Here is an 18705-nt window from a genome sequence, read left to right as displayed (position 1 = left end):
AAAAGAACCCATGAAATGAAAATAAAAGTTTTGTGGCTTTTAGCCCATGTCTGTTAGCTTTGAGGCCATCTATATGCGAGTGCACTCCTTAACATTTTAGCTTTTTCTAGATATATGCATTTAAAATACTCTTTTTCTTCCTGAAAAATGGACCGGAAATACAGATGACTCATCCTGTGCGCAGAGGTATAATAGGAATTTATGCTCAATAAAATGCTTTTGAAAATGAAAATGACCCCCATTTCTAATGTGACCTGCGACCAGCTAGCAATAGAAAGTAGCTAAACGTGTTTTCGCTAGAATACAATATAATGCAAACTAAAGCTTACTGACTATATTGAAAAGAAAAATATATATATATATTTAAATAAAACAAATCCAAAGTCTAAATAATTCAAATAAATTTTCATTTAAAAAAATGGCTATAAAAAAATCTATTACAATTTTACATTTTTTTTTAATAATAATAATAATTAAAAAAAAACTAAAGCCCATTGGCCATTTTAAAATAAATTCATTAATGTAAAAAAAACTAAAAGCAATTAGCTGTTTTTGATGTGTTCGTCAAAATAGGAAGAAAAGAGTGTGTCAAATAATTTGAATGCCTTTAATACTTGTTCAAATTAAAATTAACATTAAAAATGGCATTCAAAACATATCCTTTGGGAAGTGGACCGATGAAAGTTTAGTTTCATATAAAAATGGAGTAAAAACTCCAAAAATAAAGTTCTTACATTTTGATGAAACATTACAAAATCATTTTTATCAGAAGAATCGAGCTCAATGAGACCAGAAACATTTATTAAGAAAGTCAACTTGTAGATACGCAACATACCTTGTTTGCGATACTAGTAATGAAGGCCTTTATGTTCAGATTAGTCGGGCAGCTTTTCTGACACGGCGCATCGGCACACTTCAAACATCTGTAAGAAAACAAGATTAATGTTTGAATTACCTCACATGCAATGCAAAGTAAAGTTATTTACAGTAAGAACAGAACTTTGTGTCGTCGCCCCACTGGAACGGCACATTCCAGCCAATTACAAACACTCTACGGCACCCAGAGGAAATCAATCCCGAGCTTTTGTGCCGGAGGACTTTTCTCCCAGCAACTACATCTCAAAGACGCCATATTGATGACACACCAGTTTTGAATGACAAATAGGATAATTTGGAGCCGCCCCAATTAAATATTCATGCCCAATCAGAATGGATGTGGTACGTTTGGCCCCTGGATGTGAATGGCGTGTGACAGGAGGCAGCTGACTGGGGCTGCTGGGAAACGAAAGAGGGCTGCTACTGTAGCTCACAATCATTATTTCGCATTTTACAAACACACAGCTGTTTAAAAATTCACCACACTAATGACTTCAGATGATGTATCAGTAATTTGGAAGAGTGCTTTTTCCTTTACAATGAGCAGAGGGGGGGCGGACGGGGAGACGCACACAGGGAACAGAGCAAATCGAGGCAGGGAAGGAGACGCGGAAACAAGAAGGGGGGAGAAAAGACTCCCCGTCGTCTTCGATGTGAAACGCACAACTTGTGCCGCGTATGTGGAAACAAAAAGCACACAAAACACAACAGTGCTCACACACAAAAGCAGCGCAAACGCTCATATAACACCTGCAGGTTTAGCTTCACGCGCAGCTGGATGCCCATAATAATCCCGTTTCACTATTCTCTAAACTCAGCGCGGACTAGAGTGCACAAGGCTGCCATTAATACCACTTACCGGGGTGACAGTGGGGTAATTACTGTAGTGCAGCGGCCAGGTACCGACGCCACAGAGGACCACACAACGCTACCGTCCCAGTCCCGCTTTTATCAACCAGGGTGGCTGATCATAATGTGACATTAGTTTTGACCTGCTTTTCTTTATTTGATCATAAATTATCCTTAGCCTTAAGGATTAGGGATATTGCAGGAGTCTTCGTCTGGGAGAGGGTCTGGACTGGGCTTTGACGGTGAGATGAAGGCTAGTCTCGGAGGATGCCGGGGCCTATCGCACTTCTGATCTGCACAGAGATGATTAATACAGAGAGGGGACACCGAGCAGCTGCGGGAAGACATAAAGCCACACTCGCAGAAATATTTCTCTCGCTGCCGTTCCTCTCTGCTTATTGTGAAGGAAAAGGCACTCTTCCAAATCAGCGATATATCATCTGCTATGATCATCGCTGTGTGTCTCTTACAAAATATGCATGTAGAACATGAAACGGTGCAGTGGTTCATATTCAGCTTCCTGTACAATGAATACATTAGCGCAAATGTATTAAAGATCATGTATCATTGATAAAAGATTTTTCTTGCTCTTCAAAAAAGAAAGTTACATATCTATACTCTAAAGTTTATATCAACCATTTCCTTCCCAGTCCATCCAGACCATTTATTGAAACAAATAAATGGCAGTGATTACGACTTGTAATAGTTTGAAATATCATCCAAAAAAGTAACCAAATGACAATTATTCAGCTGATTGTCTTCATAATTGTACATCAAAATACATTTTTTTAGTATGCGTGTAATTTTTTAACCATAGAAAACACTTTTTCTTAACTATAGCAACTGTGTTATATTTTCACATATTTAAAAACATTTCATATTTTCCTGTGATGGCAAAGCTGAATTTTCAGCATCATTACTCCAGTCTTCAGTGTCACATGATCCTTCAGAAATCATTTTAATATGCTGATTTGCTACTCAAGAAGCATTTCTTATTATTTTTGATGTTGAAAACAGTTGTGCTGCTTAATATTTTGTGGGAAAACATGATATCTTTGTTTTCAGAATTCTTTGACGAATAAAAAGTTAAAAAGAAGGCTTTACTGTCACTTTTGATCAATTTAATGCATCCCAAATAAAAGTATATTACCAAAATAAAAGAATATAAATATATTTGAAGACCTTGCAAAGTTTTGTGGCTTTTAGTTCATGTCTCTAAAAGTCCAATTCCCACGTGGTCTACATTTCCTTAAAGAATATCATGAATATATGTGCATTTCACTGGCCTTTAGATATTCTGTTCTCACTAAAAAACCCTTATTAGTCGACCTGTAGTTATGACATCACAGCCACATGTAGAAATCAACACCTATTCATTATTCTGCAACTTGGCTTGCCCTAATGAGCAACAGTGTGAAATACTCCAGTATGTTGCGATTAGCCAATCATAACAGAGGGCATTTGCATATAGAAGCCTGCAAGGTACTTCAACAAAAACCTGCTTGTTTATTTCTAATGCCGAGTTCACACTGAACGATTTTAGGCCTGATTTTCGCTCGCCGACAGGTTTTGTGAGATCGCCGACAAATGCCCAAAATCATAGGCAAATCGGTGCTCATTCACGTGAGTGACAATCGCAGCATGAATGATCCGTGAGATATTTGGCATGCTAAATATCTGGACCTGTCGGCGATTCAAAATCCTGCTGTGTGAATGTCTTCTGACTGAAAATTACATCGGCGATGACCGACAGCCAATGAGAGAGCCAGATACAGGACAGCAGGATGTTTGGGGAGGAGTTGTAGACCAGAATATCAGTATTTTAATAGATATATTTACAATTATATCAAACAGAAACAAAGGACAAACATCTGCTTGACCAGCAGCACATTGCAAAATTATTGATTTACCCCCAACTCTCTTTGCAGAACACACAGTCCTTGCTCCCCTCGTCTTCACAACCATTTCCTCCTGCATAAACTGTTTATTTTTCTCCTTTTCGCTGCAAATTAGGGCAGACAATTTGGATCGCAATCTTCTAGCAGGCTATAATTTTTAATAACAATTTCAGTCTCATGCACGCGTGATCATCCATGATTTCCTTATCAGTTCTCGCTTGTGTTTGGCTGTGAAACGTTGTTTGCGGACCAGACAGAAGTTGTCAGGGATTCTTTTGTAAAGTCATGCAGTGTAAAACACCTCCTGTCCCCGATCCATCGTGCAGTGTGAACACACCAGCAACTGAATGTTACCCCAGACAGTCACGCAGTGTGAAAAGAACGGTGACCCGACTACTTTGAAAATCGTGCAGTGTGAACTCAGCATAAAGGTAAGAGAGGGGGTGGGAAATGGTCATGCAAAACTAAATGTAGACTGTTTTGGTGCAAAAAACCTTGACTAATATTATAAGTTGACATCGGGGGGAAATAAAATGCAAAAAAATGGTCCAGAAAACAGCTGTTCCACGGCAAGTCAAAACGTATAAACACATTCATAAATATGAGACCCAACAGATCAAAATGAGAATCTGTGAGAGGGGCACCTTCAGTTGATTGCCGAGCATTTTTGTCTCTCTTTTCAAAAACTGTAGCTCGGGGTGGGGGGGGAGGGTGAAAACGAGAAAGAGTGAGAATAAAATAACCTATTCCCTCCTCTGACACGCCGGGGCTCTGCGCTACGACTGTGGACAGGAATACCATTGTCTTTTTTATCCTCCCAAGGTAACATTAAAGACACAGCACATCCAGACACATTTTAGACCCTCATCCGTCTCCCCTGGCCAGCAGCCCAAGCGCTTAGCAAATGTCAACAGAAAATAATGCACACACGAAGGCAATCTTATTTGTTCAAGAATTGCTCTAGGTCACAGCAATTCAGCTGGGCTTTGAGAGCGGCGCTCAGGAAAAGACTGCCTAGCAGTGCAGTGCATTAGACACAGTGCTGGGGCTTTTCTGAGCTGTAACGCAATCAAATGCATACACAATTTTTCCTTTGCTTTCTGTATTTTTTTATTACCCTCCCAAAAATAATCCAGTGCGTTCAAATGAAAGGAGCCGTTGATTAGCGGACCACTGCAAGCTGATTTATTCTCCCGTCTCTTTCTGCTTCCTACCTTATCGTTTTACTTGAGTAATAATCTAGCGTTTGAATGTTTTCCATGATGAGAGTATTATGGGGTTCTGGAATGTGCAGTAAGCTAATCTCCCAATTCATTGTTTTCATTTTATCTGAACCAAAATGAACCCACAATGGAAAAGTACAATTCAATAAAAACCTGGGCCTCCCAGGATTTGCCATTTTAATGACTGCTTACCTTTATGAATTAGTTGTCGCCACAAATTCAGCTCTTCACTTTTTCTTGAAGAAACTAATAATTCTGTTCTTAATCTTGGGGTTGCGGCAAATTGTATCTTTTAATAAGGGTTTTTTCAGGAATACAACAAAGGATTAAAAAATCCCTGCTGAATGCAGCATTGAAAGCATCAAGAGTAGAAGAAAAATGCACATTGAGAGCCAACAGCTATCTATAAAATATGATGGATGGATGGATGGATGGATGGATGGATGGATGGAAAAAAGTACATTATATACTGGATGAATGGATGAATGGATGGATAAACAAAGTACATTATATACTAGATGGATGGATGGATGGATGGAAGAACGAAGTATATTATATACTGGGTGGATGGATGGAAGAACAAAGTATATTATATACTGGATGGATGGATGGATGGATGGATGGAAGAACAAAGTATATTATGTACTGGATGGATGGATGGATGGATGGATGGATGGATGGATGAACAAAGTATATTATATACTGGATGGATGATGAACAAAGTTTATTAAATACTGGATTGAAGGATGGATGGATGGATGGACTAAGTATATTATATACTGGATGGAAAAATAGATCAGTATCCATAACATGCAAATCCAATTGGCAATCTTTTCCCTCCTCTTTTCACCATTTGTTCTTTTCTGTACTATTCTATAAAATAAAAATAGAAATAGAAATCCTAAACTTAAAATTAAAACAAATATTAAAAGTGCTTTGTTTTACACTATGTTAACTCCCATCCAAGGCACAGGCTGAACATATGAGTATGCAGTGTTGAATCTGTCTTGCCCGATAGACGCAGCTGTGTCAGTTTGCTCGGGCATCTGGATGCAAGTTTAATGATGTCAGCAATGCAGCTCAGCTGGGGACAGGTGGGAAGAGAGCGCCAGGTGAGGTGAGATTACTCTGTGCACTGAGGGTTAGGACAGCGGCCGTCAGAACTGTCAAAACCACCCGGCCTGGGTCTGTCTGGGATCAGGGGGATAACCAACAGCTGCAAACACAGCACACTGAAAAATGAAGAGAGAGAGAGACCTGCATGGCTCTGTGTGTGTGTGCGTGCGCACAGATCTCAGCCTGAAGCATCATATGCATTTGATTGACACATCACTCAAAGCTGTCATTTCAGTAAAAGTTGTAGACCACGTTCTAGATGTTCAATTTCCCTAATCCAGATGTAGCTAATCTAGCTATAAAATGCCCATGCCATTGACAAGAACACAAACCGTATACACAATTTTCAAGGATGCAACCATCAGTCAGAAATCCCCTTTTCCCCTTTGGTGTATTTAAAGTTAAACAGAATCAAATGTGTGGCTACTATGGTGATAGGAGAATGTAGGATCTGTCAAAGTGGACGAGTGAGGTTAAATGTACACGCCTGCTGCACGGTTTCACCTGTCATCTTAATTGCTTTGACACTTGTGTTTTCGACCAATTAAAGCAGACTCTCAGATGGTCCGGTGAGAGCAGGCCTTTGCTCCGATAATACGGCAAAGTTTGTATTTATGAACGTCTAGATATCTGACAACACACAAATCACGAATTTAAGTTTTACTTCGGGCTGTTGAATGCTTGATTCTGATTGATTGACAAGAATTCTAAAGGTGTGCAATTATTTTATAGGAAACGGCTAAAATAGTTACTTACAGCCCACAACAGCAAATTAACTAAAACCCACAAGGACATTTAAATATATATAACAAACAGTAAAAATGTCAAACTACCAAAATTACATTTATATAGTTTTTTTGTTTTTCTAATAATTCAACGGCCCGTCGTCAACTATTCCCTACAACTACCTGTAAATATTTTTATTTATTTATTGGCTCAATGTGTAATTAATTGCCATCGCTTTATAATTTTTTGTTTGTTTGAACACTTAAACACATGGACCAGCATTGTACGTACTTGTTCACTACCTTAATATTCCAACATTTTCAGCAATACTACTGTATATTTATCAAAATTACGTTTCTAATATCAATATCTGGTAACATTCCAAAAATATACAATTGTGAAACGGTATAAATAATACAATAAATAATCTCATGCTTGTATCATTCATGTATTTAACATTTCAACGAATATTAAAATATAAAAATAAAAGCACTTAAAAAATTACTAAAACTTAAAAGTAAAAATTGTAAATAAAAAACTGAAAAAATAGACAATACAAAATTGTAATAAATACCATAGTACATAATACTAAAATAACACTGTTTTATTAATAAATACCATAATAGAATATAAATAATCCTAAAATAACACTGTTTTATTAATAAATACCATAATAGAATATAAATAATCCTAAAATAACACTGTTTTTATGTTATTGGGTGGTTTATCCTCAAATTCTGAGGTCTATAGGGTTGTTTTAAATTGTTTAATCATTTGTTGATTAAAAACCTTCCATGTCTGATTCCGTAAATCCATTCATGTCCATAACAGTGTGTGATAAGTGATACTGTGAGGTTTTGTCCAGAAAAATACAGTAATAGGTATAAGCAACAACAATAGCGACACTCGTTTCAGCATTAACTGAAGAAAAATTCACTATTTAGAAAAAGAATAAAGAAACCCGCAAAGGCCCTGATGTCATTTTGAAGGTGAATCTTCAGCCTTGATCTCTGCGCTCGAGGGGGTTGAATATATAAGCGCTCTCCCCTACAGTGGTGCATTGACAAAGGTCACCTCAAGTCCTCTCAAGGTCCGGACCATTTGAAATTCAATTGAAATTCATATAGCTATTGGATGTGTGTGGAGATGCTTTAAGGGCAATGTTTACCCCCAGCCAAGTTCATCACTCTCTCCGGAGTGACAGAGGGGTTAACGACGCCCGGCGCGCGGCCCGGTGGACAATCAGAGCAAATCAGAGCGCAGACGGATGACGGCCGTTACATCCGTGTGAGTCATAAGCTTGCGTTTAGGGAACGGGTGGCTATCCCTCAGCGCAGTGACAGTACGGACGCGGCTCCGCTGACTGATCAGACACCGGAGAGATGGAGAGAGCTTTGAATAATATGAAGCTCAACAGGAAGCGAGGCATGACCGAGCATTCATTAGCCCCTTCACTAATGCTGCGACTGGACACTATACCTGTGACCTTCACTGTGACCTGTAAGACCACGGGCCGCACCCGGGCCGCCTCCCCTCGACACCTGGAGTCTGAGTTGCTCAGAGGGTCTGGAAATCAGTGCTTGGAGCTTGAAAAGGGATTAAAAAAAAAAGATCTTGCTTGCTTAGTTAACGGGTGCTTGCCTACAACATCTTTCGCTCCTTCTCTTGCTGAGTTTACAGACACACTCTGCAGGAAGGTGCCATCTTGAAAGGAAAAGGAAATAGGTGAGCGGTGAACTTTAGCTTGCTGAAACAGACAAACTCAGAGCAGATGTTTTTTACTCTTTCCCACCGTCTGAAATTATATTCTATATATATAAAAAAAATAATTCAGTTTAACACGTTAAAAATATTTAACGCAATTAATGCAGCATACTTTTTTCCCCATCATCACTTAGCTAGTGTTACATTATATGATCACGCTCTTATTTATGCAAATGCTTTTAAACCATTCAAGCACGATAAGACACAAAAGAGAACTCAGCCAGTACAGCATTGAGTTCTTTTTCTCACTTGAATGGACAAAAACACACAAAATTATTCAAAGAAATGACCATTTTGTAACCAAAGTCTTAAATGAGTTAATGTCTTAAAGGCACACTATACAAAATTTGTACCTTAATATAACAGCTTCGAAATCATTTCGATGGTAAACGAACTGGGGGGGGGGGGGGGGGGGATGCCAACAATGCAAGTTTGAGAGGTGTCGCCCTGACAAATCTCGCAAGAATCACGACTTGCTTTATGGCACGACGTCACATACATCAACAACATATGAAGCAGCCTCTATGGAAGACATTAGCACGCATTTCAGACATGAATCATGGCAGAGTTGACGAAGAAAACACGGTCGAAAGAGTCAAGGAAAAGAAAACGAGAAACTATTTACGACAGTAACGTTAAATACAAGTACTCCACAGCGACTCTAGGGGTCGCTGTTTGACAAAAACAGAAACTGCATAGTGTGCCTTTAATGAATGTAGAGTTGTGAGAAAATGGGATGCACGTCTAGTCTGGCTATCAACAGGCCAAGCTCAATTTTTTAAGATTGAACATTAGTCTGGGGAGTCTGCTCTGTATTTTCTACTGCACAAGAGGCGTGATCAACGGGCATAGTTCAAATGACTCTGTACGCAACTGGATAGTCCTTCAACCAATCAGACCAACGATCCGGGTGACGTACTTTGCAGCGGAAAGTCCAGGCAGGAAACGTGTCAACAAACGTGTTGGTTTGGAGCATTGATCAGCGGTTTGCAGAAGCAACAATGGCATCGAGCGATTTTTGCAGGTTGTGCAAAAAAAAAAACATGAAAGTGAGTGGTACTCAAGCGATTTGTTTGCTAAACGAAAGAAGCCATTGAGCATCGTCGATAGGTTAAAAGGAATTGGATTGGATTAAACCTGCCAATAGCGCGCCAGGTGAATAAGCCAGTTTGTGATTGGTCCCCGCAGATAATGGAAGCAGGATAGAAGAATGTACAGATAATATAACACATACAGCCAGAAGAAAAGGTTATATAACAAAAACTAGAATGTTAGGTGCGATTAATCGCAATTAATTAAAGAAATATATTCATCAAAGAATTCTAACAGAAATATCACAGAAATAAATTACATTTTAAAATACGATTTGAACATTAAATTGGGCTCTTAATTTTCCCCAGCAAAAGAAAATTGAGTACATCAGGTGTGCCACACCAGAGGAACAGTTAAGCTATGTTATATTGCTTCCTTTAGCTTTGAGAGCGTAAGACGAGGATCTGCTAGTTTCCCATTTCTATCAGGAGATTAATGACATGATTGCCTAAATTTATTCTCCTGCACTTGTTTTTAGGCAAAAGGTTTATGGATATTCATTCTGAAGGTCTGCGGAGTGATTTGTGCAGTGTGAAATTGGTAAAGTGTAGCTAACCTTGTTAACTTCCTCAATTAAAGTCATGTCGCAGGCTTATTTCCGTGTGATTATACGCTGAGCGCCCTGGAACAGGCGTAATTGAGGAAAGGAACCTTTTCCATCATCACCAATCTGTGCTCACCTCAGCCACCCTGCCGGCCTACCACAGGGTCAAATATAAGCTCTGTTCGTTTTTTCTTGCATTTCTAATCATATTCTCCTTCTATTTTGTTTTTGTCTTGTTAATTAGCAGGTAAAATCGTTTTTACTTCGGCAGACTGAGGTGGACAGCAAACGGTGAACAGCGTGACATCAGATAAATCCCGTGAGACGAAACCACACTTCAATTTGATTTCACCTGCAAATCCTTCATAACTTATTATACTGTTGCTTGCTTCTTATAGTTCATAAGTACTTTCAGATTGTTAAAACTTGGGGCTAGTTGTCACGCAGGAAAGAAAGTTGAGGCACATGGACGTGAATGTATCCGTATTTACATTTGCATGTATGAGCACGCTCCCTTATATGCATGCAGTCATAACCTTTGCCATCGATTCAGCCAATTACCACAACCTGGCAATAATTCATAAGGCTGGCAACTAACGGACAATTTTCCATGAAGGGAATTTAATTAATTGCTTTTTTTTTGTTGCTGTTTGTGCATCCCTGATGATGTATTTATCTATGAGCCGCTTAAATATTGCTAGGAATTATGTTCATATACATGCAGTTCACTGTAATCCTTCTCGATCTCTTCTAATGAAGCTAAGCAGATTAGGGGAGATTTTTATAACGCTCACTGCGAACACCGGATTCTGTCATCTCAACACACTTCTCAATAAATCTATTCTTGCACAGTGGATCAGTGAGATGAAAGTGGATGAGAAATTAATTTAATACTCTTATTATTTTTTAAATATACAGGACTTTAATATAGTCACTTTAGAAGCTACTTTATATTCAAAGAAGTTGTAGGCTGTCCAAAGAACGAATGATGATGAACAACCTGCTTAGCTATTTTAGTGACGATGAGGTCACTGCGCTGATTTAGAGATTCAACTCCACTACAACTACATAAATTTATCCGCTAACCATTCAGAAACATCCAGTTGCCTCCTAAAGTTGTACATTAACTTCTTCCCGAGTCTCTCCATCAGTGTGCGACTCCTGTTTGAACATGTAAGGCTGAACACAGCTACTGACAATTTCTGACATTTCACTTGACTTCTGTCCAAACGTACCGCGCCATCTACGTCAAGTGACCCGTAAATGCGAAAAAGCGGTTTCCATTGCAGTTTTGCGAAATATGCCATTTTCGAATTGCTTGAAAAACCACCTCATGCGAGCGTAAAACCTTTTTTTGCGATATATGGGAGTTTTTGCGAAAATGACGGCTTTCCATTGGGCGTAGCCTAATATCAATTTGCGCAATTTGAAGGGTAATGGAAATGCGGCTACTGTTTATGAATTATGGGGATATAAAAAAGAAGTGGGTGGATTTTTACCATTATAGGCTGGTTGTTTACACATCTGTGTTCAAATACCTCATAAAAGTGAATTTTGCATAATAGGTCCCCTTTAAGTCTTTGTTGAAGTGGCAGAAATGAATAAACTAATCATCAAAAACCAAACACCAGCATATGATGTAAGGTCTTCAATCAAGTGCCACAAATGACTGGACAAACGGTGCGGTATGAGTTATAGTATGTGCCAACGCTGAATACTCAGCGATATGAGTTTGTATAGAAGAATGAGCAATTATACTAGTGGTGCTGCCTTTGCACTAAAGAGAAAGAGACAAGCATAAACACCACAGCCGATAACGTGCTCCAGAGAGTCAAATTAAACATTGACAGGTTAGCCGAGCGCAGTTTGTTCCGACGCCATATAGCTGATCTGGAGCCCTAAGGGACGTCTTCTCCTCGCACAAATTAATACCTTCGAGAGGCTGACTGAATGGTGGCAATAAACTCATTTGTTCCCCAAATAATGAAGAATGACTTCCCCCAATCCCCCACGACCACCGCCACCAGTACTTTGGTCCTCTCCACATCTGTGACTGTTGCCATGGTGACCTGGTCTTACCTCACCGCTTCCCGAAGTGCTCCACGCTCACTCAGAGTCGTGTGTTTGATGTCATCAAAATTGTTCTCTAGCTTCACGCAGCTCTGCAAGAGAGAGAGAGAGAGGGAGAGAGAAATGAGATGACAGAGGAGGCGCTGTTATTTGTTTGGATGTTTGTGTGTGCGCGGTACATCGCATTGATTGGGGCTGTTACACAGGCTTTGAACATAATCCACTCAAACTTCATCAGCAAGACTGTTCCTCCACGCTCTCATGCAGATTGTAGCGCACTGCCGTGGCTGTGCCGTGTGATTCATCGGATGTGACACGGCCAACTCCTGGGCTGGTACAAAATGTCGAAGCGTGGGGCTCGGACTGCGGTTGTCATGGTAATCGACCCCTCTCTAGCCCCTGACCCCTGAAGGTAGGTGCGGAGTTTGAATCAAACGTGCTGGTATGGACAAGCAGGTAATTACAAAGAGATCCTATTTCCGCTCCCCGGTACTCCAGATTTAGACCACGTAATAAACTGACACACATGTACATGAAAACAAGCAAGCAAACATGAATACTAAAAAAGACCTCTGCCCTCGGCAACTGCCCGGAATCCGCCATCATGTTTGAGCGCAGGTTTTTTTTTTGTGGTTTTTGTTGTTGTTTTTTTCTGTTATTCTGACATTTGAAGCATGTTAAGTTGCATTTTATGCATGAAAGGTGTTATTCAAATAAAATGTATAATTATTATCATTATTACTACTTTTAATAATTACAACAATGATAGATAGATTAGATAGATAGATGGATAGATGGATAGATAGTACAGTTGGAAACTGACTTCAAGCTAAAGCCATGCACGGTTGGAAAAACCTACATCAACATGTAATGCAATTTCACATGCAAACTTGACCGTGAATAATTTTGTATTCATCCAGCTCTCAGGTGACAGTTGGTCCCCACTCAGAACTTGACAGCTCACATCAATCACAACCCTTGAGGAAGTTTTTCCACTCAGCGGAACGAATCCGGGGTTTCTTCTGCATTTGAACCTCTGAACATCTAAAGTCACGTGACGAAGCACACAACAGAACTACAACAACAAATGTTAGTAATCCTCGGTGAATGATTCAGAGGATGTTTGTTCAACACTAAAGAGATAAACTGGACTTCTGTTAGAAAAGTGAAGAGCAGTGCTGCGAAGTAATTAAGACAAATAAGACTTGCTGTACATCTAATTATAACTATACTTATAACTTAAGTACATTTTCCAGATGCATGACAGGCAGCTTAGATTGTAAAAAAAAAAAAAAAAATGCAATGATAAAAAAAAAAAAAAAAAAACGTTTTATATAAATGAGTCTAAAATAAACAGAACTAAATGTAACAAGGAGCATAAATTACTTAGCAAAATTATTATAATAAACAATATAATATTATGCTTAATATATCACTCGGAAAAAAAAAAGATTGCACAGGTACAAACTAAACTTCAAAGAAGTTTTTAACTAATAAATCACTTAACAAATGTAAACAGTGTTAATATTCCTGCTATGACAACACTGAGTTTGTCAGCTCTGCCCGCTTGGGTCTCATACAGTAGCGACGGTGGCAGACTCAGTGTTTGGTAAGGCACGCGGCGGGCACGAGGAGTTTGGAATCTAATAACAGAACGTGCTCGCCATTCTGACTGACATTCAATTTACATGATTACAGACAAAGTGCAAGTCAGAGTTTTTTTTAATTACATTTCCCTCCCTCATCTTTCCACGCTGCTCTCGTCTAACTGAGTGGCATTAACAAATGTTTTATTTTATGTTGCTCAAACAATAAAAACACAATGATATGGAAATTGATAATTATTGCACTGTCTGAGCTTGTGGGTGACAAGGAAATATTGCATCGGGAAGCAGAGATATTTGGGAAATAATGTGCGTGGGCACCGCATTCTCGGAGCGCTCTCTCTCTGCGAGCCAAAGTCTGTGATTTGAATAACTCAATAACAGCGCTCGCACACACACATACGGTTTACACTGCAAAAATCAAACTTCAGCTCCCTTGACAATGACGAGGGACAAAGAATAGCAAATATTCATATATGACAATCAATTTAAAGGGGTGGAGTACATTCTGCCTGAAAGTGAAGGTGAGTAGCCAGTATAAAATCACTGGGATCAGAAACCCATTGGTGCCATGATGAAAATGATCTATAATTCTACAACAACAACAAAAACGCAAACATCTAGAGAATTGAAGAGAATTTAGTTGAAATAAATCATTCAAAATTATTAATGAAATTATATACAAAAATGCTATAAATAAAACTTTATATATTTTGTAGATGTAAAAAATAAATAAATTGGAATCATTTGAACAATATACAAAAACATTTGTTTGTATTTTTAAGAATTTAATATATTATTTAAGAGTAATGTATGCATGTATGTGTATATATACACACACACACACACACACACACACACACACACACATATATATATATATATATATGTAGTATACATACATACATATATATATAATAGAAACCAGTTATTTTAAATGAATGTAAAACATTAAGTAAATTATGTTATAACTACATAAACATAATAATTAAATTATGTAAAACAGCTTATTCAGGACAGTAGTAAAAAAATAACATGCAAATTTTATGATCCCTTCTAACTTTTTTATTAGCATCTTGCACATTCTGCAAGGGGTATGTAAACTTATGAGTTTACATACCCTGTCTAATGCATGAATAGAGCTCAGAAAACTTCACACTATGCGACGACCAGATTAACAGTCCTCGATACATTTAGAAACGTTCCTTTAGTATAAGTGTGATTAATAAGACTCATTACGTATAGTGGTATGACACGCTCCTCGTCAAGTCTGTGATATGTTTTTTTAAGGATCTCTATCAATAATAGTTCTCAGCAAAAACGCTTCAATAATGACAGCGTCTTCCCTCCCCTCAGACAGAAAAAAAAAAGAAAAGACCCTAAAGACACTGACAAGACGACCAGCTTTATATGGAAATCTCATTAATGAAAAAGCATGACAGAAAGCAGCCCATTCTGAGCTGAAAACCATTCAGATGATTCCAGTGCTGTTGGAACGGTACACATAGCCAGCTGAGCAGGCATAGCAAGCCCTTTGTGTTTTCCTTTATACATTAAGGAGCATGTAAAAGTACAAAAAAAGGACTTATTAAGGGTTTCTATTAACATCAAACCCCAACATTGTAATCTCCTCCCCTTCGCCTGAATGGATTAGGCGGCGGATGCGGTTCTCTAATCCATGTAGTGGAGGCTAAATCCTGTGAGGAAAAGGAGGAAAGTGTGGCATTATGGGATGGGTGGCATTGGAGGCGGTGATGTATGCATGTTCCAACAGATAAAACGCATTGATCACTTCACCCTTTCTTCACCCGAAACTTACAATCTAGCGCAGTGAAGTAGGGCCGATATCAGCTTAGACGGCAGCAATCGATAGCCGTGTTGATCCAATGTGGCGTGTAATTGTGCCAGGTAATTAGAGATGAGCACTTACACACACTTTAATTCACTGCTTAAGACTAAAGCCTGTGTTAAAGTAATACTTTGTGCAGCCCAATGCATATCAACACCTGCTGGCTAACATTCAATGGAGTAAAGCTAACAAAGTGTCCTAACGCAATAATGAAACTGCTAACTGACACCTCCCTGCTAGTCAGAGCATATATCATGTTTAATATACACAGTTATGAGGAGTTGGAATTTGGACCAATGAGAATTAACAGCATTTACAACACAATCCTTGTTTTAACATGATATCTACCATTACAGATGTGAAGATTACAGATGTAGCCTCAACATTAAAGTATTTTGGATCATTTCGTATTGATGCCTGGATGTTTTTAAAAGGAAAATTGATTCTCTGTTGTCTTTTATGATTGTAATGATTTAATGGGTGATCAGAATATGAGTGCTGGATATATCTTTGTCAACTGTATCATGCAAAACAGAGAGCAGCATAATACTGCAGGAAATGAAGTATTCCTCAAATTAGACTTAAAGGGATAGTTCACCCAAAAAAAAGAAATCAAAAAAGAAATTTTCATAATTTACTCACCTTCAAGTTGTTCCAAACCTCTATGAATTTCTTTCTTCTGTTGAACACAAAAGAAAGATGTTTTGAGGAATATGGGTAACCAAACAGTTGATCATTGACTTACATAGTATGGGGAAAAAATATGAAGTCAACGGGGTCCATCAACTGTTTGGTTACCGACATTCTTCAACCTTCTAATGATGTGGGTTTTTTTTTTTTTTTTGGGTGAGCTATCCATTTAAATGACACTTGAACAATAAAGTCTAAACAATAAATAGAAGGATGGATGGATGGATGGAACTATAAAAAGACAGAATGATAGATAGACCGATAGAACGATATACAGACAGACAGATAGACCAATAGATAGACAGACAGACAGACAGACAGACAGACAGACAGACAGACAGACAGATAGATAGATAGATAGATAGATAGATAGATAGATAGATAGATAGATAGATAGATAGATAGATAGATAGATAGATAGATAGATAGATAGATAGATAGATAGATAGATCTTAGACTCCATTAGACATCATAATTCCTAAGTATAATTCATTGGATGATTTTTTAAGACATAATTACTTACTTTAAAAGCTTCAAAGAACCTTAATATCGCTTAGAAAAAACGGTTAGCACCCAAATTGTGGTAATTTGTCCATAATTTATTCATCTAATGAGTGTGAGGTCGAGACTAGATTCAAGGAAGACGCAAGATGATTTTGCTATAAAGGAAAATCTATTTAAGATATTCAGTTTACATTCTATCTTTGGACCTCAGTGGTGACCTGGCGCGGAACAGGAATTATGAAAGCCAATTTGAATTACTTAACGAATTCCAGAAAGGATTCAAATTAAGCTTTTTTCCTCTGCCTCCTTTCTCTTTCATCATGTCTCATTAAAGCAATTAGCTCTGATGCCTAATAAACTAGAAGCAGTCCCAACTATAAAGTCCAAGCCAATGACAGAGAACAGAGCTGACTACGAGGAAGAAGGTCACAATATGAATGCATGAATGAATAAATGAGGCATTTATAGCGCTTTCCTATGTACTGTACACCCAAGGTGCTTTACAATCATAACAGGGGGTCTCTGCATACATTGTCACACAGCATCTCTGTGTGTAAAATGAAGCAAACAGACTAAGGGCCTGTTTACACGACACCGTTTTCAACTAAAAACGTAAAACTTTATGTGTTTTGGTCGTTCATTTACACGACAATGGCATTTTGGGTGCCTGAAAACGCAAAACGCAAACGGTCTCCGTGTAAACAACAAAAACGTGAATCTCTGAAGACGATGACGTCAAGCACATTACAGGGTATAAAGATAGATATAAAGAAGGAGGTATTACGTGTTCAGTCTATAGTGTTTCATCGCTATCTAAAGGCCTGGCAGCAGAAAACAGCGTTTTTAGTCGTTTACAAGGATCCGTGTGAATGGGAATCGTTTTGACAATGGTGTCGTCTGTACGCGGAAAACTCAAAGGAAAAACTTCGCAGTTTTAAGCATGTCATTGTTGTGTAAACGTCAGAGGTGTAAAGTCCAGGTGTCAGAAAAAAATTCCACCCATGAACCTAATTCCACCTAATTTCACTAATTAGTTCTATCTCCTGGCTAAGAAAATGTGCTAATTAGCAAATCCAGGTGATTGGAACAAAATATTGAGGAGGACTTTTACTTTCTGAACCTGGACTTTACACCTCTGGTAAACATACCCTAACAGTGTTTTACTGACGCGATCTGAAACTTTGTTTAAAATAAAGCTCATTCACACTTAGGATCAAGTGAGACTTTTCCACAACTTGGAACTGTAGAACATCTTGTAATCCTCAGAGGCATCTCTATCTTTTTTTTTGTTGTTGTTGTTCCAGCAATCCTGTGTTTGCAGTCTCTTTCAAATTTACTACTACAGGACATGCGCCAATCGGTGGGCGGGGCTAAAGAGGCAATGATGATAGGCATTGATCTTATGCAAATGAGAATTTCATCACACTATGACATTATGCTGAGGCAAAATCTGAAACTAAGTCATTTTGGGAGCTTGGTTTCAATAAAAGCTGTTTTTGGACTAACAAGGACGTTTTGAGTATACTGAAACTTTTTGCACCCTAAAAAAAAATGGCGCAACTGTGCTGTGAATTCGCCCCAAAGCTGATTTGCCAGCATTTCGACAATGAGTTGTGTTCACATATGACCTTTAAACGGAATAAATTTTACATTTACAATAAATACCAAGTGAACGCACCAACTGAGGCAACTCACATCTGAAAAGCCTGTTTATATACTCCCACCCTCCCTCCTTGTCTTGCTCTAAAACCGATGAAAAAAAAACAAAAAAAAACAACATTAGCTTTTGCTTCTGGCAGATATACCTGCCCTTCACAGGACCTGGGGATCATAATGCAATCTGGAGACTCATTAAATTGGATTAGACCGTACAGACAGATTATTAAAAGAAAACCATCAG

At 38.4% G+C, this 18705-nt stretch overlaps 1 protein-coding gene across 3 annotated transcripts in view; it reads right to left on the bottom strand.

The window, feature by feature from the left end:
- dpyda (dihydropyrimidine dehydrogenase a) overlaps window positions 1-18705 on the bottom strand; it is a 174958-nt gene that overhangs the window by 131396 nt on the left and 24857 nt on the right. For all 3 annotated transcript variants that reach the window (XR_014604526.1, XM_084103109.1, XM_084103110.1), the window contains exons 3-4: window positions 12168-12250; window positions 836-923 (exon numbers count right to left, since the gene is read on the bottom strand). Coding sequence is in view for 2 of the 3 variants with exons in the window: in XM_084103109.1 (XP_083959235.1) it covers window positions 836-923; window positions 12168-12250 (171 nt within the window). In the remaining variant the exon portion in view is untranslated. The remainder of the gene's footprint in view (window positions 1-835; window positions 924-12167; window positions 12251-18705) is intronic.

Source organism: Abramis brama (genome assembly GCF_963993115.1).
Source record: "Abramis brama genome assembly, chromosome: 24".
Taxonomy (NCBI): domain Eukaryota; kingdom Metazoa; phylum Chordata; class Actinopteri; order Cypriniformes; family Leuciscidae; genus Abramis; species Abramis brama.
The sequence above is the reverse complement of the archived record's forward strand: the minus strand, read 5'-3'. Positions and strand labels throughout refer to the sequence as shown.